The sequence below is a fragment of the Rhinolophus sinicus genome, chromosome 3 (genome assembly GCF_057876585.1).
Source record: "Rhinolophus sinicus isolate RSI-liver-muscle chromosome 3, RSI-T2T, whole genome shotgun sequence".
NCBI lineage: Eukaryota > Metazoa > Chordata > Mammalia > Chiroptera > Rhinolophidae > Rhinolophus > Rhinolophus sinicus.
In genome coordinates this window covers 120,344,817-120,368,091 of record NC_142503.1, presented here as the reverse complement: position 1 = coordinate 120,368,091, position 23,275 = coordinate 120,344,817, and the positions used below count along the sequence as shown (strand labels likewise).

General features: G+C 35.3%; 1 protein-coding gene across 7 annotated transcripts in view; it reads left to right on the top strand.

Moving 5' to 3' along the window:
- AKAP6 (A-kinase anchoring protein 6) overlaps positions 1-23,275 on the top strand; it is a 475,966-nt gene that overhangs the window by 388,680 nt on the left and 64,011 nt on the right. For all 7 annotated transcript variants that reach the window (XM_019754539.3, XM_019754535.3, XM_074328130.2 and 4 more), the window contains one exon: positions 18,085-18,300. In XM_019754539.3, the coding sequence (XP_019610098.3) occupies positions 18,085-18,300 (216 nt within the window). The remainder of the gene's footprint in view (positions 1-18,084; positions 18,301-23,275) is intronic.

Sequence of the window (23,275 nt, the reverse complement as noted above, 5' to 3'; positions counted from 1 at the left end):
TTTCAGATGTACAGCATAGTGCTTAGACATTATTTAAATTATTCTTGTACCGACTATTAGATTGTCTTCTAATAATTTTTATAGGAAAAGTACATTCCTAGTATATTCTACAAACCCTTGCATGTCTGAAATGTATTTTACTTGACCTCCCATATAAACAATAGCTTGGCTGAATATAAAATTTTGCTATAGGGTGTATAATCTTCTGCCATCAAAACTGCTTTTGGCATTTATAGTCATAAAGGAGAAATCTGATTTTTGTTACCACATAGTAACTTCGTTTTTCATTTGTGTATAACTGGGTGTTGGTCTCCTTTCATTTCTTTTGCTGGGAACGTAGTGAGTCCTAATTGATTTAGAAAACTTAAATCCTGCTTTAGGTCAGAAAGTTTTGCTTGCAATTTGATTATTACAAGTTCTCCATATGCTTAGTTCTCTCCTTTTGGCAGTGCTATTCTATGCATACTGAGTCCCCTGATCTTTCCTTCCCTTAAAGAAATCAATTTTTATTTTCACGTCTTTATCCAGGGACTTCTGGTAGGATTCTCAAGGTTGTTTTGTGTTTCGGCAGTACCTAATTTTGTATCTTATTGTCTTCATTGCAATTTGTAATTCTTTTCATCTTTGTGCCATCTTTGCTAATCTTCATTTGTTCCATCTTCAGAAGTGCCTACTTCAGCACCATGGATGCAATATCCTTGTGCATATTTTCAAGAAATGGATTGCAATTTTCTAAGGTTTTCTTTTTTCTCGTATAAATTCGGTTTCAAAAAGGGTCTAGTAGTCTATTAGTCCTCCAATTAGGCCGTTTTCTGAACTACAGCAGTGTCTGAGAGATTCTGTAAGTGGCTCCCTATACAAATATTTCAGGCCCAGACAAAACGTAAATGGAAATTTTTTTTTTTTTAATTAAATTTATTGGGGTGACAATTGTTAGTAAAATTACATAGATTTCAGGTGTACAATTCTGTATTACATCATCTATAAATCCTATTGTGTGTTCATCACCCAGAGTCGGTTCTCCTTCCATCACCATATATTCGATCCCCCTTACCCTCATCTCCCACCCCCCACCCCCACCCCCCTTACCCTCTGGCAACCACCAAACCATTGTCTGTGTCTATGAGTTTCTGTTTCTCATTTGTTTGTCTTGTTCTTTTGTTGCTTTTGGTTTATATACCACATATCAGTGAAATCACATGGTTCTCTGCTTTTTCTGTCTGACTGTAAATGGAAATTTTCAATTTCCTTTAGTTTATTAAAATTCCAGGCTGAGAAAGTATAGAGCATATATATGAGATAGCAAATTTGGCTACTGATACTGAAGTATAGGGTACCTCCATGTCTAATGTCAGGTGAGGTTGAAAGCAAGCCAAGGAGCTCACACTTTCCTCATTCATCAGGGGCATGCTCAGTGTCCCAGAGCAAGGCAGTGGCCTTGTAGAGCTGTGTGTCCATCAGCCTGGAGGCAGAAAGCCTCATTAGGGGGCACCTATTCTGTAAATTTAGGTGCTACATCCTGGGAGCTTGAAATAGTGTAGTTATAGTGAAAGTGAGGAAGCTGGATTTAAGAGATCTCAGGATAAGAGATAACAAGATTTGGGAAGTATGTTGCTGGGAGGGGTGAGGAAGAGAGAGGCCCGAGGCCTGAGATCATTCCCACCCCTCTCCTTGGAATGATGTTGCCTCTGCATTAGCCCACAGTCCACTTTAAATGAGGAGGAGAATCTTCAATGGAAGGTATTGAAAGTAATAGAACTTGTTTAAAGATGGACGGGTTCTGGTACTGAAAAAGAGGAGCCAGTTCCAAATTATTTGGGGAGTGTGGATAGAAATATTTTTAATTAATTCAACACTGTTCTCTTAAGCAAACACCTGTGTCAAGTGGTGTGCTGGGCACTGGGGATACTGTGGTGAATCATGCATTGCCCTCTTCCAAGGAACACACAGTCTAAAGGGAGATATAGACAAATTGACAGGCAAGTAGAATAGAATGTAGCTGTATTTTCCTGGGAGTTACCATGTGCTATGGAAGTGCATGGGACTTTCCTGGGGAGGGCAGGTTCTTGTGGGAAGAGGCAAAGAGGCTCCTAGAGTGAGTAATTCTAAATTGAGATCTGAAGTGAAGAGAGAGGAGAATAGACAGAATAGCATGTGCACATATGGAGGCCTGGAAATAAGGGATCAAAGAAATTCCTGTGTTGTGTACATGCCTATTTACATTGTATTCAAGTGTGTATAAGTATGAATCTATGTATCTGTCAACAAAGTAGGTGTAAATTTTTTTTTAAGACTTTATTTTTTTAGAGCAGGTTTAGGTTGACAGCAAAATTGAAGGGAAGGCATAGCGATTTCTCACATGCCCCTGGCCCCCACCCATGTACAGCCTCCCCCATTATCAACATCCCCCCTAGAGTGGTGCATTTGGTACAACTGATGAACCTACATTGACACATCGTAATCACACCAAGTCGATAGTTTACATTAAGGTTCACTCTTGGTGTTGTACATTCTGTGGGTTTGGACAAATTTGTAATGACATGTGTCCATTGTTATGGCCCTAAAAATCCTCTATGCTCCACCTGTTCTTTCCTCACCCACCTCCCCCCACCCCCATCCTCCTCACCCCTTAGCAACCATCACTGATCCATAGTTTTGCCTTTTCTAGAATGTCATATGGTTGGAATCATACAGTATGTAGCCTTTTTGGATTGGCATCTTTCACTTAGTAATATGCATTTAAGGATCCTCCGTATTTTTTCATGGATTGATAGCTCATTTCTTTTTAGCACTGAATAGTATTCCACTGTCTGGATGTATCACAGCTTATTTACCCATTCACCTACTGCAGGAGATATTGGTCGCTTCCAGGTTTTGGCAATTATGAATCAAGTTACTGTAAACATCCACACACAGATTCTTGTGTGAACCTAAGTTTTCCACTCTTTTGGGTAAATATCAAGGAGCACATTTGCTGGACCTTACAGTAATAGTATTCTAGTTTATTTTATAAGAAACTACCAAACTGTCTTCCAAAGTGCCGGTACTATGTTGCGTTCCCACCAGAAAGGAGTAAGAGTTCCTGTGGTCCACACCCTCACCAGCATTTGGTGTTGTCAGTGTTCCGAATTTTGGCCACTCTGGTAAGTGGTATTTCACTGTTGTTTTAAGAGTATAAAACTTTTGAAAGGAGGCAATATCTTGAAGTTGTGTTTGTTTTGTGTGCCCTGTGTCGTATAAAGACAATACCTTAGGGTCACTAGATACTCAAGATATACTTTGCAGGGTGTGGAAGTTCCTCATAAGATGGGATCTGAGGTCATTTAGCTAGCTCAGCCTCCTCTGCCAAAGAAGAGAAAACCAAATCCCGGATAAATTCTATGACTCACCCTGGACAGAGCCAGAGCCAGATGGCAGTCCACGTCCATTGAGTCCTAATCCGGGCCATAGTCCAGTGATACTGAACCAATGATTTCATGAGAGTCGTCCTTGACGTCTCTGCAATTTTCCCATCTCAGTTTTTCCTCTATAAAAAGACATCATAAGCCTATCTCATTTGATGAATAGAAATGAAAAATGATCGTCACAAGGGACATTATGATTAATAGGAAAATAGAAATGCTTGTTAATCCTATGAAATACTATTTTAAACAGTATTAACAATCCATACGACAACAAACCAAGGCTTCTCTGGCACTGGAACTCAGAGACTTACCATCTCTGCTGGCAACGGCTTCTGATTTCCAGGGTCTTTACTCTCAGGAGTTCAACTCAGTATGGAGTTTGCTGTCATTTTTCACCTTGTGTTTATGTTGTACCTCCATATGCAGAGCTTAAAGAGCTTTACAGACATTAGCTTCTTAATCCTCCCAAAACCTCTCTAAGATAGGGCAGAAGCAGAAATCATTATTCCCATCTGGAAAAAAAAAAAATAGCCTAACGTATCTCTGTTAATTTCACTGAGGCTCTAAACTGTTGATTAAATCCTAATTTATACCCCGTACATTTAGAATACCAAATTCTCTTCCCCCAAGGATATTTTTCTTTCTTTTTGAATTTAATGTCATGAGGATAAGTGTAAAAGTAAATTGACAGGTCTGATATTAGAAGCTCCTTCGAGAAATGTAGGATAGACATTTACCCAGGTTCCTCCTCAGGCTCGCTTCCTTTTCTCAAAATGTTCTTCTTGATTGCCCTTCAGTCATCAGGAGGAATGACTTTTAGGAGTTAGAGGGATGTTTCAAGCTCCTTCACTCCTTCGTCTGTCAGCCAAAACCAACCAGCAAGAGAACCAATAGATACCCATTCATCCATGCCATTCCAACTTTCAATTAAACACTAGTGCAACAGACTTTAAAGCTTTACGAAAGCAACAATGGAAGTTAAATTTTCAATCTTGTGTGCTTTGCTTAGGCATGTGGTTCTCACTATAAAGATATTTGTAATTAGCCTTTGAAGGTGTTAGAACATAACCAAGACACGAGCGGAATCTGAAACCAAGTAAAGTTGATTCATGCAAATGATTGTAATAAAACACTTGCCCACAGTTCAGGTCAATGAGAAGGAAAATAAATAAAAGCGATAAAGACAAAATGAAATTAATAATCTATCACCTCTAGAAGTTCATCAGAGGATATGAGAGTCAGCTTGCAACTGATTTGAGAAATATTCAGGGTTGTATTTTATTATTATTTTTAAAAGTCCATCTCAGACCTCCTTATGACATTTTTCCTGTCTCATAACAGAATAAGGTTATGTAATAATCTGATGCCAGACGATGTTAAAGGCTAAAGGATCATTGCTTTTTAGAGAAAGGGTACATACTGAGGGCACATAAAAGTTATATGATTTACTTAAGATCACACAACTAGTTATTGCTAAACTAGGAGAAGTCTAATTTGCGTGTTTTTTTCCCCCTCAATCTAAGTTACTTCTTAAATGTTCAATTAAAATATCTTTATGCTCAGGTGACATAGTCTCCTTTGCAGCCAAAATATTTGATGGTATGAATGAGAGGACTGTCGCCCAATGTGTTCAGTATTCTTTTGGGGAACAGGCAGAAGAAAGATGGGGTGTCTCTTCTCAAAAGAAAAGAACAGATGTTCCTCTAAAAGGAAAATTACCTTTATTCAAGAAAATGCCCTCAAAAAATTCTCCTGGACCTCTGTTTTGTTTTAGCTATAGGAGAGTTTAAAGAATGAAGTTTTTATTACATTTCTTTTTCACAGGGTTCCAGAATATTGCTTTGAGTTAAATAATCACTATAGGAATTTGCCAGTTGGCTAATATTTAGTCAGCATCTCTCCACTACCTAATATAATAGTTGAAGAGTGTTTTGCCATTATATGTTAGTTAAACGTTTAAGTGACCCTGAGAGTGTGGTTAGTATTGCTGCACATCTGGGAACACTGAGAACTGGTGAAAAAGAGTCAGGTTGCCCTGGGCTTCCACACAAACACAAAGGGAAAAAGCTAAGAAGCAAATTCCCAGGGGTCCCAACTCACAGGAAAATGTCCTATTTATTTTAGATGTTAGGAAAATAAAAACAGAAATATGAAGTTTATAGAGCTGTGTATACCTCAGCCTATTCTAGGTTAGGGAGGAGTAAGTGAATAAACAGAAGGGTCTTTCTAATGTTGACTTTTTTCTCCCTGGTATCACTTTTCTCCTTTTTAAGTGGTGTTATTCCCCACAGCCTAACTCTCGTCCTGCATCCTTGTTGTGTCCTTGGAGTTCTTGAATTCATTTATTTTTCATCTGTAGGATTCTGGAATAACAGGAATACTTCCCCCAAATACAATCCCTAGTTGTTATACTTCAAGGAACACTCTGAGCTTGGTGATGTGTTCCAGGAGTGGCTTCGTAGGAAGTAAAGAGTAAGTTAGCCAGAGATGGGAATAGGAAGAAATAGGATTTTTAAAAGAGAAGGTGGAAGGATAGCCAACTGTATACTGATGAGAGAGCTAGAGAAATACTATAAAACAGAGTTGGATGAGTCATGAAACTAATTAGTCCAATAATCTGTCCTTTCTTGGGCATTCTACATTATTCCTAGAAATCCCTCTCAGGTCGCCCTTGCTTGCGTTCTTGATACAGCTTCCTTCTCCAGGTGTGGTCTCTACAATGATCCTTCTTTTATAGATTTAGCCTAGTGGAGTTATTGCACTATACCTTGTCATATAGAATTCTTTTCTTCCTTTCCTCAAGACTGTACTGGATATTCCTTTGACCTGATCAGTGAATATGCAAGACCCATGAAAAGCACAGATGAGTTTAGGTAACTGAACAGATAACCTAGAGAAGAAAATCACCTACCGTACCCCAGAATTACTTGGAAATATTCCCGTGGAATCAATGAGATAAAAAGCACAGCGGGTGTTGTAAATAGATTTTAAAATATAATAATGTAAAAATAAATGGCAATTAGTGCCTTATCTGGTTATGAAAGGTGTGATTGTAGAATTTTAAGAAAAGGTATTTTATAGTATAATGGTTAAGCTGCATTTATATCCAGCACCCTTTCCCCTTTATTGCTGAAAGTTACCTTTCTATAATTGCAGACTGGTTTAGCATCTGAACAATAATGGACGTTTTTAAAAGATTATTGCCAAAAGTGAATTCTTTATTCCAGGGAGACTCTGTAATAGATACCAGCATTTTAGTAATGATACAAGCAATCTGTAAGCTATTACAGTTTTCTTTAGAGTAACTTAATCTTCATATTGTTTTGTATGTCTGGAATTTTAATAGTGTTTTTCATTTATAAAAGGAAGTTTATAACATATTACTAATTACATGTGAATATGAACTAAGCACACGACCACTGAGCTTGATTCTTAAAAACAAATATATTTAAAAATACTTAACCTAGTGCAGGGAAAGTCACAAAGAAATTAAAGAATGCCACACGGGGATAACAACAGTTTTCGTGCTATAACATAATGAATGTCTGCATTTTTAGAATGGTTATTATATTTTGGTCCACAGCTAAAAAAATAGCTAGAGGAATAGAAATACTCTTTTCCAAATATAATTAATATTTTTTTCAACAGATGAAGGTACAATTAAAACACAAAAGCGAGCATTCATAAAGGAATGATTAGCTTTTTTCTTGATGATACCATTCATCCAAGAGTCTCCAAGAATTTATAGTATTAATTAAGAGTCCTGGTGGCCCTTAATGATTCAACTTAATTCGTGAGGATACTAGATTGCAAGGAAAAGAAAGATTTTTTCTAGGTCAAAGGTCAGGCTCATTAGGCCCTGGAGGTAAAGGTGACTGGTGAACAGAGGGGAGATGATTGTTCTTAAAAATAAAAGCATTCACTGAAAATATTGTGATTTTAAATGGTTATGAGAAATCACTCAGTGTTAGAATCTATACTTATATTGTCATGTACAATTCTAAAACTATTTTGGCACACATCCCAGATCCTCTTCAAAGAGCTGGTAGAGATGTGTTTGGTGAACCAATTTAGGGGGCTTTAATGCTATTTTTAAAATCTAGTTTTTATATTAAATGAACCAGTTTGTTATTTTGAAAGAAGTTATAATCTACTTAAGACTGTCATTCTCTGTTTCTGACTTGCAATTAGATGGTATTTCCAAAATGTCAGCCCTAGATTCTGTTTCTATCATCACCATAATAAAATGTGACAGCCAAGATATTATATCAATACCTTTTCCATAATTAGCAATAAGGATCCTGCCAAGGGTTAACTAGAAAAGTTTTATAAACATTTTCTACAAATGGTCCTGACGGCAGTATTATGCTTTTGAAATCTGCTAATGTAGCAAAGACTCCTGACAACCAGGAGATAAATCTATGAGCAAAACTGTTTGGAGAGAATAGTTTTGTGGTGTGTGATGTATGTTATGTAAATGAGCTTATTAGGACTCTCATCTATTTTATTATTGGTGACCAATTTAATAGAGGCATTTAAAAAACAATATTTCTGCCTGACTCCTAGAAATGAAGAAGATACATTGATATAATTGAGAGCAAATGATTGCATGTCGTGCCATTTAATCATGTCATTTTTCAATTGCTATTTTTTGCACTTCACTGCATGCTTATAGAATATTTAGCTTCAATATAGATTAAGTCCCAGGGTTTGCAACTGAGCTGAGTTCCTGTATTGGCTGACATAGTCTTTCAAGTTTGGAATAAGTTAAAATACGCAGCTGTCATTTGCCTATATTTTCTTTAAAATACGCAAGTCATTTTTCATACTCACTTGAGTTATATTAATTTTTTTTGCTGTTTTGAATAATTACTCTTTTACAATTAGGATGGAAATTATTTGTAACAGTTATACACTAGGTCTAGCTAAGTTAAGCACTAGGTATAGTTAATTGTATGCTTATATACTACCAGGTATAGGTAAGTTAATTGGCTCAAGAATGGAGTGGTCAGGACCCAAATGTCTGCTGACCCCTTGCTGGAAACTTTGATAATCATTTGCCAAATGAATGTTTCCTACTTTTGTTCAATCTCTTCTTTATTATTCGTGTAATTTCTGTATTTCTCAGAAAAGAGATTATTTGCCATGGTATGCTAGAATGTGAGGTTCTTGAGGGTAGAAATTATTGTCTATTTTGTTCACTAATATAACTCAAACACTCAGAAGAGTGCCCATTATAATAGGTGCTTAATAAATATTTGCTCAATGAACGAATTAGTATTTTTTCCATCTCTGCTATCATAACCATGCTTACAACTTGCATAGATTATTAATTCTTAACATATTTGCAGACCAAGGAATGGATATAAGATAGACCCCCTGAAAGGTGCACAGAAGTGCACCTTTCAACAATAATTTCAACAAAAATTGTTGGCTCCCTTATCAACAATAAATTTATGGGTGTGGCTACTTCTGGTTAGAAGTGGGGCAGAGATGGTCTGATAATGTAGAAATCTTACAAGTTTTTCAGGTCTCTTATGAAAAGCAGTGTAGCATAGTGTTTTCATGGCTCTGAATTCAGGTTGCATGGGTTAAAATTCAACCTTTGCTACTTATTAGCTGTGTTATCTCTGGTCAGTTACTTAACCTCTTTGTGTCTCCATGTCCCCATTTGTAAAATAGGTAGATGACAATAATACATATTTCATAGCACTGTAGTGAGTATTAAATGAGTCAACATATAAAAATACTTTAAAAATGCATAGCACACTGAAATATAAAAAATGTCATTAGCATAGGAGATTAGTGAAAAATAGCTAATGAAATTTTAAGAATAGTGTTCTAGAAATTAATAAGACTCAATAATTGTTGATTATTACTTTTTATTCAAGTAAATCTTGATTAAATATTTAAAGAGAACATTGTGAAACTCTAACAATGAAAGAAAAAATAAAGAGAACATAGCATTTTTATTTTGTTTTGGTTCAGATATACGAGGTCTAACAATTATATTCACAAACTTGTTGCAACGATGTTGCTAACCTTTTTTGATATAAGAGGGATTATTCATTATGAATTTGTACCAACTGGAGAAACAGTTAACCAAGTTTACTATTTGGAAGTGCTAAAAAGGCTGCGTGAAAAAGTTAGACAGAAACGACCTGAATTTTTCACCAACTATGGCTCTTGCATCACGACAATGCACCAGCTCACATGGCACTGTCTGTGAGGGAGTTTTTAGCCAGTAAACAAATAACTATATTGGAACACCCTCCCTACTCACCTGATCTGGCCCCCAGTGATTTCTGTCTTTACTGGAAGATAAAGGGAATATTGAAAGGAAGACATTTTGATGACATTCAGGATATCAAGGGTAATATGATGACAGCTCTGAAGGCCATTTCAGAAAAAGAGTTCCAAAATTTCTTTGAAGGGTGGACTAGGCGCTGGTGTCAGTGCATAGCTTCCCAAGGGGAGTACTTCAAAGGTGACCATAGTGATATTCAGCAATGAAGTATGTAACACTTTTTCTAGGATGAGTTCGTGAAGTTAATTGCCAGACCTCGTATATAGTCAACTCAGAATGATCTTTGATAAAGTATATAAACTGTATTTGACATGTCAGGTCTTTCATTTTTGTACTGACACCAACAACACAATAGATTACAATTTCATAAGATGTATATGATTTATGTTTTATATGAAACTCATCACTGCATTAATTAGACTTAACTAGCATTCTTCAACTTTCACATTTTCTTCAACTCCTTTTCAGATCCATGGTCTTCGATGTACACTTTTCTGTTTATGTTTTATGATATTTCTAGAAGTAGAACAGTTGTATTTTAAAAGGCACTGCATTATTTTTATTATATAGCAGGATGTATTATCTGAGATTTATAGGTTTGCAGTTATGACTCTATCCCAGGAAATTGAATAGCTATTACTTTTTAAAAAACTAAATAATAGCTCTAAGTTTTCATCTATAAGTGTATTAATCTGCATATTGACTCATGGTTGCGAAACCATGATGACTGGATGGTCTTAGTAATATCATAGGGTCTGTTGTCATGACACACCCTAAAGGAATGGTAAATTCTATGATTATATCATCAGTTATGCGGTTGATAATATATACCTGGACTTAACAAGTGATTTATAAAAAACACAGCTTTATTGAGATATAATTCACATACTATAAAATCTAATTTCAGAGTTTTTCACCACCCTCAATAGTAACCCCTTGCCTATTAGCAGTCACTCCATATCCCCCCTGACTGCAACTCCTGGCAATCACTAACACTTTCTATTTCTATGTATTTGTCTATTCTGGACATTTCTTATAAATGGAATGATACAATATGTGGCATTTTATGATTGGCTTCTTTCACTTAGCATAGTGTTTTCAAGGTTCGTCCATGTATCAGTACTTTATTCCTTTTTATTGTCAAATAATATTCCATTGTACGGATATACTACTTTTTTTTTTTTAAATCTATTTTTATCCATTGATGGATGTTTGGTTGTTTCCACTTTTTGGCTGTTATGAATAATGTGGTTATGAATGTTTGTCTACAGGTTTTTGTATGTTTTTAATGTGTTTTCAATTCTTTGGGCATTTCATAGGAGAAATTGTTGGATCATGTGATAACTCTATGTTTAACTTTTTGAGGAAATGTCATACTGGTTTTCAAAGTGAGTGCACCATTTTGCAATCCCACAGGCAACATATGAGGGTTTGTATTGCCCTAACCAACATTATTTTTGATTTTTGGTTTTGACCAACCTAGTGGAAGTAAAGAACTGTCTAATTATGGTTTGTATTGGCATTTCACTGATGGCTACGGAAGCTGAATGTCTTTTCATATGTATATTGGCCATTTGTATGTCTTCTTTGGAGAAATGTCTACAAGTATTCAAATATTTCACCCATTTTTAAAATGGAGTTACTTTACATTATTGAGTTTTAAGAGTCTTTATATATCCTGGATAGAAGTTCTTTATCAGGCATATAATTTTTAGGCATTTTCTCCCATTCTGTGGGTTATTTTTTAACTATTTTTATAATATCATTTGGAAAGTAAAAGTTTTTCATTTTGATAAAATTGTTCAAAAGTCACTTTTACTTTTGATGTCATATCTAAAAAACCATTGCCTAGCTCAAGGTTATGAAGATTTACACCTATGTTTTCTTTTAAATATTTTTAGCTATAGCTCTTATATTTAGGTTCGTAATCCATTTTGAGTTTTGCATATGATATGAGGTGGGAGTCCACTTCATTCTTTTGCATGTGGATATTCAGTTGTCCCAGCACCATTTGTTGAAATGACTATTTTTTCATGAGTTAATTATACCAAGAGCCTTTTAATTCCATGTATTTTATTGATAAGCATTCTATCTTTAATCATTAATACCCTATACTTACCGTAAAGTAAGCCTTTTTATGGCATAAATTAGCCTTGATTTTATAAACATTATCCTGTCTAAATTATTATAGCATCAGTTATATTTTGTTTGTACATCTGAACTTACATGTTGTCACCTCCTCAGAGAAGCCAAGCTAAAGTAACTCTCTTGCCCGCCGCTTTCTATCGTATCACCCTATATTGTTTTATAGCTGTTATTACTATCTGATATTTTCCTGTATACTCGTATTTATTTGTTTATTTCCAGCCTTTCATCACCCCCCCCCCAAAAAAAAAAAAACTTTGCATGTAAATTCCATGAAAGCAGAAATCTGATTGCTTACTCTTGTAGCCTCACCACTGAGAACAGTGCCTGGCACATAGGAGGCATGCAATAAGTCCATTTGGATGGATGGATGATGGATGGATGGATGAATGAATGATGGAATTATGATTATCATCATATTCCACTTGAATTTCCATTCTGTTTTAAAGTGTTACAAAGGTTGTGGTTTCTTGACTGTTTCTTATGTGAATCCCCCATCTATGATGCCTGTCCTCCCTCCCCTTCACCTTTTCGATCTTCAGCAACTTTGACAGCCTAGTTCTAATCCCCTGAATCTTTCTCTGCACCAGCTAGTAATGATTTTCTCATCCCCCAAGTCAATACCCATCATTTAGAATGTGTATTGATCACACCGTACATTTGGGTCACAGCCTCAGTAGTCACAAAGCACATTCACCTCACTTACCTCATTTAAACCTACAACAACTTGATGCGTTAGGTCTTATCACAAACCTTTGCCTTGCATTGATATCTCACCCTTTGAGGAGCCAGTGTCTCCCCAAATCACAAGCGCTTAAGAATAGGCATCACATCGTATTATGTGCCTCTTATCCAACAACGCTAATTCTGTAATGAAAAATACAGTGTTGGGCACATACTTGATGCCCAATAAATGTGTATTGCTACAAGAAATATTGTTCATCTGACGTTTGCCAATGTGCCCCAAAATAATGATCCCAAACCAACTAGTCAAAAGCATCTTCTGGAGAGTCACAGCGGTACCAGTATAGCCTCTCATATTTCCTATCTCCTGTATGTTATTATCAGACCATGGCTTCAGGTATTGTCATTACCTACATCTGATGTCTTGTGCTTTTCAAACAATCATCATGATTTTGTTTTACTAGTACGTAAGCTTTCTGAGACCAAAACTTCTATTTAATTTAGCACAATGCCATATGTGTTGGTCATTCATTACTGAATGACTTATTTGATAAAAATGACAAAAAAGAGCAAAATCCCCAAATATGATATTCAAACAACCTAACATATCAGCATTCTTAATAATTATATTGAAAATTCTGGAGATCATCAAGAAATACTAATAATGTAAAGATATCACTGGTTGAAAAGATCTATTCATTGATGATTAATTCATTTTTTCAGTCATTCAATAACAATTAAAAAAATAATTGATGACTAATGGGTATGTATGATCCTTAGGTTCTTGGCTACCAATGTGACTCCAAAACCAGAACTTGTGACTTCTATTCTATACTTGTGTAAAAAAAAAAAAAAAAATTTTTTTTCAACTAGATTAATTCCCTTACCTAAAAAACTAAGTTCCCCTGTTTCTTTAGATCACTATTCTCAAAATTTAGCATGCATTGTAACCTGAAGAGCTTATTAAACTCTGCCTCACTGGGGCCCACCCCAGATTCTGATTGAGAAGATGTGGAGTGGCACCAGAGAATCTGCATTTCCAGCAAGTGTCCAGGTATCATTAATGCTGCTGGGTCTGGGGAACACACTCTGAGAACCTTTGCTCTAGAAAATCTGGTCACAGGTAGCAGACCAAGAGAAGACAGTTGCCCACTGCATGAAATTAAAATGGTAAAATACAGAAAATGCAAAACAGAAGAAAAACACAGGAAAAAGTGTAGGGAACCTTTGCAACAGGGAGGTGGAGCTAGCCACTTGATGCTATTTAAATGAAAAGAATGCGCCTGTCTTTTTTCACTTTTCCCTTCTCTGTCCATGTATTTCCTTACCCCAACAAGATTGAAGGCAGGTACACGTCATGTGATGATCAAAACTTTATTATTGCCACACGGAGGGCATACTCCATAGGTACTGTTAAACAACTGATCAATCTAGAAGGTAAAGTTATGTTTGATTTTATAAATGAAATTATTCATACTTTTCTTTTTATTGGACAGATCACCTAAAGTCACATCACTGAGTTCATATCGACCACCTAATGATGTTACATTAACCTGCTGAATAAGATTATGTAAAATATAGGGAGACAAATTGCTTTGGAGTTTCTCAACTAGATTGATTTTTTTCTCTTTGTTTTTAACATATATTTGATTTTGGTGTTTTTAAGATATTATTTTCCTCTTTATATCTCTTCTCAGTATTTGGCTCTGACATTTTACTTATCGCACATTTTGGTTCTTGGCCTAATTATAGTTCTTTTATTGTAAGCGTACTTGTATCTTTTGTAATAGTAGATGACACTATTGTTTAATGTCATGAATATCATTATTCAAGTAAATATACTCAATCGGTGCAATAAGTGTGTGTTACGGGTATGTGTAATACATAGTCTAGAATAAAGTACCAATATAAAGTACCAGTCAAGTACCTTGAACGGTGTTAAACTGAAGCCAATGTCAACAATGATGTTATATCACATTTGGGTGATAATATGAGTGGTTTAAACAGTCAAAAAAGTGAGAGGAAAAAAAAAAGACCAATTAACCAAAAACATCCGTTGGCACCATCATTGGTGAACTGAAAATCAAATTGACAGTTTGTAAGTGTAAAACAAAACCCCTCAGCCTGTTGGCAACTCTCAATGTGTTTAAAAACATGTACTTAGAGTGTTGGAGATCTGCTCATTGTAAAGGAAAAGATAATTTAGAAATTTTGATTTTTACTTTTACGCACTTCTCATTTTTTGTAGCAAATCTGCCTCTAGTAACACGAGGAAACTGAGTTGAAATATAAAATACGTAAATAAAGTAGGTCATTAGAAATGTAAAAGTAGCACACCAAACTATATCCCAACAATTGATTCTGAAATGATACTAAGACAATTATCTCCATACACCAAGGTAGCCTTATGGGAAGAAATTGCCTAAAGATTGCCTCAGAATCCTTAGCTTTTCTATTTAAAAGTACATTTCTCTGAAAATGTAGGCCAAAAGTAGTTCTAATAATCATTTGTTCCTATGTGGTTATAGTAAACATTTCTCTATGCATAGTTTATCATGGAAATAATGGAAACTACTGATTTTAAGAAGCATTGCTAGCAAATGCACTGATTTTATTTACTATGTGCTTGTGATTATAAATAGATATGTATAATTTAATGGTTGTCATGGAAACCCATTTATGTAGAACATTATTTTATCAATTATATCTCCTAGATATAAAAAAAAGTACGAAAAATAAGTTGACCATGTAAAATGCCCAATTTTCCCCTCCTTTTTAATGTACTGCAAATTCCCGAGTGTACATATAGGATAAATTATGAATCTAGAATGTAAACTTAAGTTCTTTGGATATTTAAAGAAAAAAATGGCAGAACTGTGAAGATCCAAAAATCAGATATTGAATGTCAATAGTTTTTAAAAACAGCTTTCACAATTTTTAAACCACTTAGATTGACTTGCATTCATTTGTGGATTGGGGCTCTCATTTAGATAGTTAAATACTGGGTACATTCTAGATACTTATAAAAAATTATGTCCAGTGACCTTTATGAAAATTTCCCCTAGTAACCTCACATGTTCTGTTTCAGAACTTTGTAAAAGCCTATTTAGGTTACTTTGTAAATTATACTTGATGATCTGTGCTCACGTCACACACCCCTTTAGTGCCATCCATGGCAAATTTTCATTTGGCTAAACATTGGAACTTTCTGTTTTGAGGAATGCAGTTATTATTCTAGTCACCTTCAAAGAGAGTTTTGTGAGATCCAGTTTAATGGCATAGAAGCATCTCTTGAGTTTTCTAGCCCTTTAACAAATTAACAACAAAAGCAAAAACCCTCAATATTCATATTTATGGGACTCATGTGAACCAATTTCAGTTGGCTATGTTATTATCTTGAAGTGTTTTCACATTGGGCCAAAAATTGGCAGGTTTTAAATGGGCTTGATAGTTTAACTTACCCAACAGTTGTTCTAGAGCAAGAAACCAAATTGAAAGGTGTGTGTGTGGGTGGGTGGGTGGGTGTGTGTGTGAGAGAGAGAGAGAGAGAGAAGAGACAGACAGACAGAGAGACAGAGGGAATATGCATGTGGGCGTGGGGCTGTTGGCAGGACTAGAGGAGATGGAAACAATACCTGTTGCTTTAGTAGACCCTCCAGTTTTATCTTTGAATGTCTGGAGGTTTCTCCTCATTCAGTGCTGAGCTAATGAATACTATCAGTAAAGAAATTTGTCAGACCTGGTGGTTATATCAGGAGTTATATAGGAAAATAGTAATGAACCCTAGGAAAAGAAATAAGGGTGAGTTCAGGAAACAGAACTAAAACTGCTGATTTGGTATAAATTGAATAATAAAATTCCGAGTCATATTTTGCCATAAATAGAGGTTTGGGAATTTGTCATTCACGTTATTTAAAATTCAGAAATATTAAAGGTACAGGGTTTTCTCATTACCGAAATAATAGAATTCCAGCTATTACTGAGGTAGGGTTGTTTAAATGGCTATAACATGTATTATAGCAATAAGTGGAACATCTGTATGAAATGTCCACCTGCTGGTCTCCAAGCACATTTCAGTGAAGTGCACTTAATCATTTTAAGACTTCTAATGAAGCCTTATCTAGATTAACATTTTAAGCACAAATAATTTTAGGCATTAAAACTCTCACACTAAAAGAAATTGCATTATCTTGTTTACCCTTGTTGATTAATAAGCAATCTGTTAACTGTTAGAGTAGTCCAATTGTGGCAGTAGAAGGAGATTAGTAATTCAGTGATGTTTGTGGATATAATCATCATTTCTCCTGAAGGCTTTGAATTAGAATATCACTTACACACTATCCGTAGGCAAAGAAAAGATATAATATTTTTAGACATGTGTATCCACTATTTTGCTTGAATTGTTCAGCTTAGGGTCACTGCAGCAATACAAATGCTTCTGGGGGCAAAATACTATTTGGATGCATGCATATTCTTCTTAAATAGTGTGTCTATTAAAACAAACACAACAACCCACAGATAATGCAGTAATAATCCAATATCCTAATTTCTGTTTTCAGAACACTACTGCTTTGTTAAGCAAGCTTCGGAAGAGAAATGTTGTTTATCCTTTTTTTCTCCCAAATAATAGATTTTTTATACATATATACATATATACATACATATACATACATATATATATATATATATATATACACACACATACACACACATACATACATATATACACACACATATATACATATATATGTGTATGTATATATTTTTTTGGCACCTCCGTATATATGTATACTTTGTGGACACTTTGGTCAGCATTGCTCAAGCAGTAGTTCACCGTAATCAGAAGTGTCTGGATGTTGATGGTAACCACTTTGAGCACCTCTTGTAATTGCAGAAGTCAGATGTTACTTGTATTCATCTTTTGTTGTTGGTATATATTGAGTATTACAAATTTAATACAGTGTTCCTTTCTTATAATGTGTGTACTTTTTTTGGCACCCTCGACACACACACACGTACACACATGCACAGGTGTATGTGTGTATGTGTATCTCAAAATTCTTTGCAATCTTATTTAATGTATTCTCAGCCAGCAGAAAACTAAACCTTTGGCTCAAAAAAAAAAAAAAAAAAATCTAAGAGTAAATTTGGAAAAAATTCCTTTTGGAGGACTTTCCTGTCTTTTGTTTTTCCTGTGACGGTGAATCAAAACATGTAATCTGTTTGGCATTCATATGATTTAAATGATTTATTTCATTAAATTATCAATTGCTAATCACCTAGGTGTTAAGGTGGGAACTCAACATTTTAGATGGAGAAATCTGTGAAAAAGGGAAGCAGATGGGGATGCAGCTCAATTCACTGGCATAAGATGAGTATCTGTAGGAGGCCTCCAATCTAAAGGCAACTGCAGAGCCCTTCTTGTTCAATTGTTCACAGTTAAACATATCACTACAATTTGAAATTATGGTTGGAGACTGTGTTTCCCGTCTTAGGGAACTCTGCCCCATCAACACTCATGATCGGTCCCTCTCTGTGTTGCAGTCCCTCTGTTGTGAAATCAAGCAGCGACGTCGCGGAGTAGCCTCCATCCTGCGATTGTGTCAGCATCTCCTGGATGACGGCGAGACCTGCAATCTGAATGCAGACCACCAGCCCATGCAGCTGATCATCGTAAATCTTGAAAGAAGGTGGGAAGCCATTGTCATGCAAGCTGTCCAGTGGCAAACACGGCTACAAAAGAAGATGGGAAAGGAGTCTGTGAGTGATTATTATTATATTTTTAAGCATAATGGTCTTTCATTTTACTCAGAAAAAGAATTATTTCAGGGTCTAGAATATGTATTCACCTTACAGATGGTTTTGCTAACTAAAGGGATAGCTATTTCCAGCCACTGAATGAAATGCCATTTGTCACAACAGAGATTTATTTGCCTACTAATAAGATGCATTTTAGTGTATCTCATTGTCTTTTTTTTTAAAAAAATCACATGGCTATTTCACTTAACCTTGCCAAACGAAGCCATTAATTCTTTCAATCATTCCTTCACCAACAATATTCATTATAATACCCCATGAAGATTTTGCTAGAAGGTAGTTTACCACTCTCAGAGCATATGGAGCAATATGTACATTCTGCAGGTAACGCAATGAAGTAAAGTGTACTATTTACCTTTGTTACGTGATATGAGTTAACACTATTTGCACAGCAGTCTCCATCGTTCCTGCTAGGAGCTCCTTCTGATAGAATTGCATTGCTGAGAACTAGCAAGTTTCTTCCTAGTGTTTTAATGCAGTACTCAAGGTAGAGGGATCTCTTTTAGGAATTTTTCAAATTTACTGTGACTTTCAGCTGTAGCTAGCCGAAGGAAATATATGTGACTACAGTTCTTTTATTATAATATAGAATATGTACTTGTCCAGAAATCCTTCCTATCCTTAAGGGAAAGGGTAATAAGTTTGCATTTCCCCAAATGACCTTGAAGTCACTGTCTATTAGTTAAAGGCCTAATTCTCATGTTTGACTTACTTAAATGAATTACAATAATACATACATGCATACATATATACACAGAATGGAAAGGTTTTTTTTTATGTTTATTTCATCAGTTCTATGTGTTTGGAAAGTTCAGGATTCAAAATTGAAAAATCAAATGTAATAATCTTGCCATTGAAAAACAGACTCCTATGAATTGTAATTTTAACGAAGTCTTTATATTTGCTATCTGATGTGTTTGGCAGTAGAGACAGAGGGGACAGAAGGGACAGTGAATTAGTCAGCCTTCTCACTCTTTTTGCATCCCTAGCTATGTGGAGTCTACGGCTGATTTGATCAACAGTTCCGTTTAATTGTTTTGAGCAGAAGTTGTTAAATTTCTTAAGACTTCCAAGTTATTAACAGTTCAGAGTTTATATAATTGGATGCCTTTTGTTGACATGACCTGTTTGTTGTGAAGCTACTTACCTGGAGTCTTGTCTTGTCTTTTCTTTCTTTTGTTTTCTTTTCTTCTTTCCTTTCTTTTTTTTTTTTTCTTTTGGAGTATTTGGAAGGACAGAAGAGGTTATTTTTTTATTCTATAGTTTGATGCCTCTAATCATGGTAACGGCCATAATAAAAGTTACACAAAACCAGCTGCATCTGGAGAAGCTCCGACATTTGGGAAGTATTCAAACTGTTTTGGAGGAGACAAAGATGGGTTTCTTTGGGGATTTACTTGATATCATGTGATCAGGGATGCTGGACTAGATATCTTCAGACTAGATGTAGACATTTTTATCCTACTTCTGTGGTAAAGGTAAGCTTTAGCTTTGAAACCCCAGTTGCTTCTTAGAGGCTCAAACTATTACATAGAGGTAGATATAAATTGCAGATAGAGAAAAGTCCCCCCCTCTCTTTAGATTGGCAGCTGAGCGTGTAGATTGTTTGGAATGATGAAGGTAGCAAATAAGGTCCTTTGTGCTAAACAGGGTTGAAAATCACTGTCAAGAAAGGGATTCAAGAGTAGAGAGTGGCATTAATGCAACAATACCATGAGCACAGGCTACTTCATTAAGTTGGAAAATGTTCTTGCTTCTGATCTCGGTTGATTGGATAAAGAGTCTAAGTTGCATGGATGGACAGACAAGTATTGCACCAACACGGGAGGCTGCCTTTGCAGAGACTCTGAAGCCTGTAAGTGGACTGGTTGCTTCATCATATGAGGTATAATCAAAACTACAGTGAATGTTTAAATTTAAAAAAATTATTACAGTAAAATACACATTGCCATGAATTCCCCTCCAAATACTTCCCCTTGCTTCAAACAGATTTATCCCATCATTTTTGGTACTTTCTGAAGCAGTTTTGGAACTCCTCTTTCATGAGTGTCTTTAGTTGCACTGTTCTCGCTACCTCCATGTCTTGAATCATTTTGGCTTTGGGGAAGAGCCAAAAGTCACATGGTGCCAGAACCACTGAATAAGGTAGATGAGGATATACTGTGATGTTTTTATTTGACAGAAATTGCCATACACCAGAAGCAATGTGTGACATTCTGTTGTGATCATAAAATATGGTGTATGCTGCTGCTGAGTGCCATCCAATGGAAAGGCTCTTCCATTAGGGAAGCGGCTCCTTAAACCACCGTAATAGTGTGTGACAAGTTTCAGCTTGTTCGGTGCAGTCAGTCGGGTGTGAGCTACGGTTGAGAGAAGGTGTGTTTTAAGGTGTGCCATAAATCATCCTCCATCATGACAATGCTCCGTGTCACACATTGCTTCTGGTATATGGTAATGTCTGTCAAATAAAAACATTACAGTGTGTCCTCATTCACCTTATTCACCGGATCTGTATCATGCGACTTCTGTCTCTTCCCCAAAGATGGAGTGATTCAGGACATCAGGGCAGCCACAACAGCACAATGAAAGACACTCACGAAAGAGGACTTCCAGAACTGCTTCAGAAAGTGGCAAGAACAATGTGTTCGAAGAGAGGGGGAGTATTTTGAGGGGGATTAATGGCAATGTGTCTTTTACTGTAATAATTTTTTTTTTAAATTTAAACATTCACTGTATTGTTTCACTACACCTTGTATGTCCTTAGCCCTGTATGTCCAACCCCTTTTTATGCACAAGGACATTCACTGCTATATTTCTAGGGCCTGGGACATACTTGCCCATAGTTGATGTTTGATGAAACTTGCTAAATGAATGAGTATATGTTTTCATATAATAAATATTGTTTCATTTTGGCATTTGGTTTGGAGTTACTATATCTATATTAATTCTCAATGTTCTTATTCTCACTAAAAGGCTTTGAGTGCTGTTATGATTCTATAACACTATAAGACTTTCCTGAGACCATCACAAAGATGCCTTTTGACCTTTCTTCTTATCTGATAAGGACAATGTTCCCAACTTAAACATAATATGAAGTATCCAGTGGTATACTCTCTATTCTTTAAAAGTTATTTCTGAAGGAAATTCTGAATGAGGTATTGGATAAAGTAGTTCTAAAATTGTGAGTTTGGTTAGAATTAGAGGCTTTGATTCTCTGTGTTACAGGGTTTTCTTCATTAATCACTTTTGAAATAGCTTGTATAAGACAGGTCACCTAGTCATCCATCCAGTGCTCCTCATTGTTCAATTCACATCTGTTTGTGTGATGATTTGATTACTGTTGGTTTTCTCCACTGGTCTGAAGAAAGTGTCCACACAGCCACTTTCTGCTCACCTTTGCATTCCCAAAACCCCATATAGTACCAAGAACTTAATCGGTACTCCATATTATTTGCTAGATAAGGGAATTTTCTCTAAGTGACACTCTATAGTAGTCAATGTTAGAGATTTAGAGGTAAATAAGACACCCTCCCTCTCCTCAAAAAGTATACTTAGAAAGATAATACAAATATACAACTAACTATATGAAGTAATATTCATAGGTAATTACTGGCTTCAAGCTTACCGTTAATACCGACAAAATTATGGAACATTCAGATAAATGTATAAATGTCAATTAAACAAACATCTCTATTACCCCTAACTAGGTAAGTGATTAATATATTTATCTCTTTTAAAAAGAATTACAAGAAAGCAAGAGATCTTGAATTAAATTCTGGAGGTGAAAACAGATAAACCCCAAAGCATCTTTCTCCTTTATCATCAAGATTGGAAGTTGCATAATCTTTTGATACTATGCTTTGTACTTCATACATTCAAGCTCTTTGCCCAGACTTACTTTTGTTTATTTTGTGTTACCTATAAAATTGATCTCTGTCTATATTTTTCAAGCTTTAATTCTAATTTTCATTCGAATCGTACGTTTTTCTTTTTTTATTTCTAGTCTCTTGCCTTCTTTCTTTATGAGCCAAAGAAGCTTGAACTTTGTTCCTTTGACTCCTTTCTCTGAGACAAATTATCAATACAAGGAATAAGAGACAGATACCACTACAGATTCTATTAATATTAAAAGAATATAAAGGGAATGTTATGAATAATACAGATCAGAGCAGAAATAATTGAAAATAGAAAAACAATAGAGAAAAAATCAATTAAACAAAAAGCTGTTATTTAGATCAATGAAATTGATAAACCTCTAGCAAGACGGATAAAAAACTACAGAATGATATCCCTTGTGAATATAGATAAAAAGATTTTTAGCAAAATTTTATTAAATCAAATCAACTATACATAAAAAAGAGAATACATTATTATCATGTGATGTTTAGCCTAAAAATGCTAGTGTAACATTTAAAAAAAAAGTCAATGTAATTCATCACATTTACAGATTAAGAAAGGAAAACTATGATTATCCTAGTGGTACAGAAAAAGCTTTTGTCACAATCCAACACCCTTCCTGATAAAAACTCAGAAACCTAAGAATAAAGTAGGAACTTCATTCTTCAACTTAATAAAGGGCATATGCAAATAATCTACAGCTGACATCATACTTAATGGTAAAAGACTGATTGCTTTTCTCCTAATACAGAAAAAAAAGGCAAAAATGTCTGTTTTCACCATTTCTATTCAACATTGTACTGGAAGTTTCAGCTGATGTAATAGAGCAAGAAAAAGTAATTAAAGACATGATACTTGGAAATTAAGGACTAAAATTATCTTTACTCACCGACTCCATGATCATTTACGTAGAAAATGCTACAGAATCTCCAAAAAAGATCTTAGAGCTAATAAAGGAATTTAACAAGGTTATAGAACACATGATCAATATACAAACATAAATTGTATTTTTATGTACTAC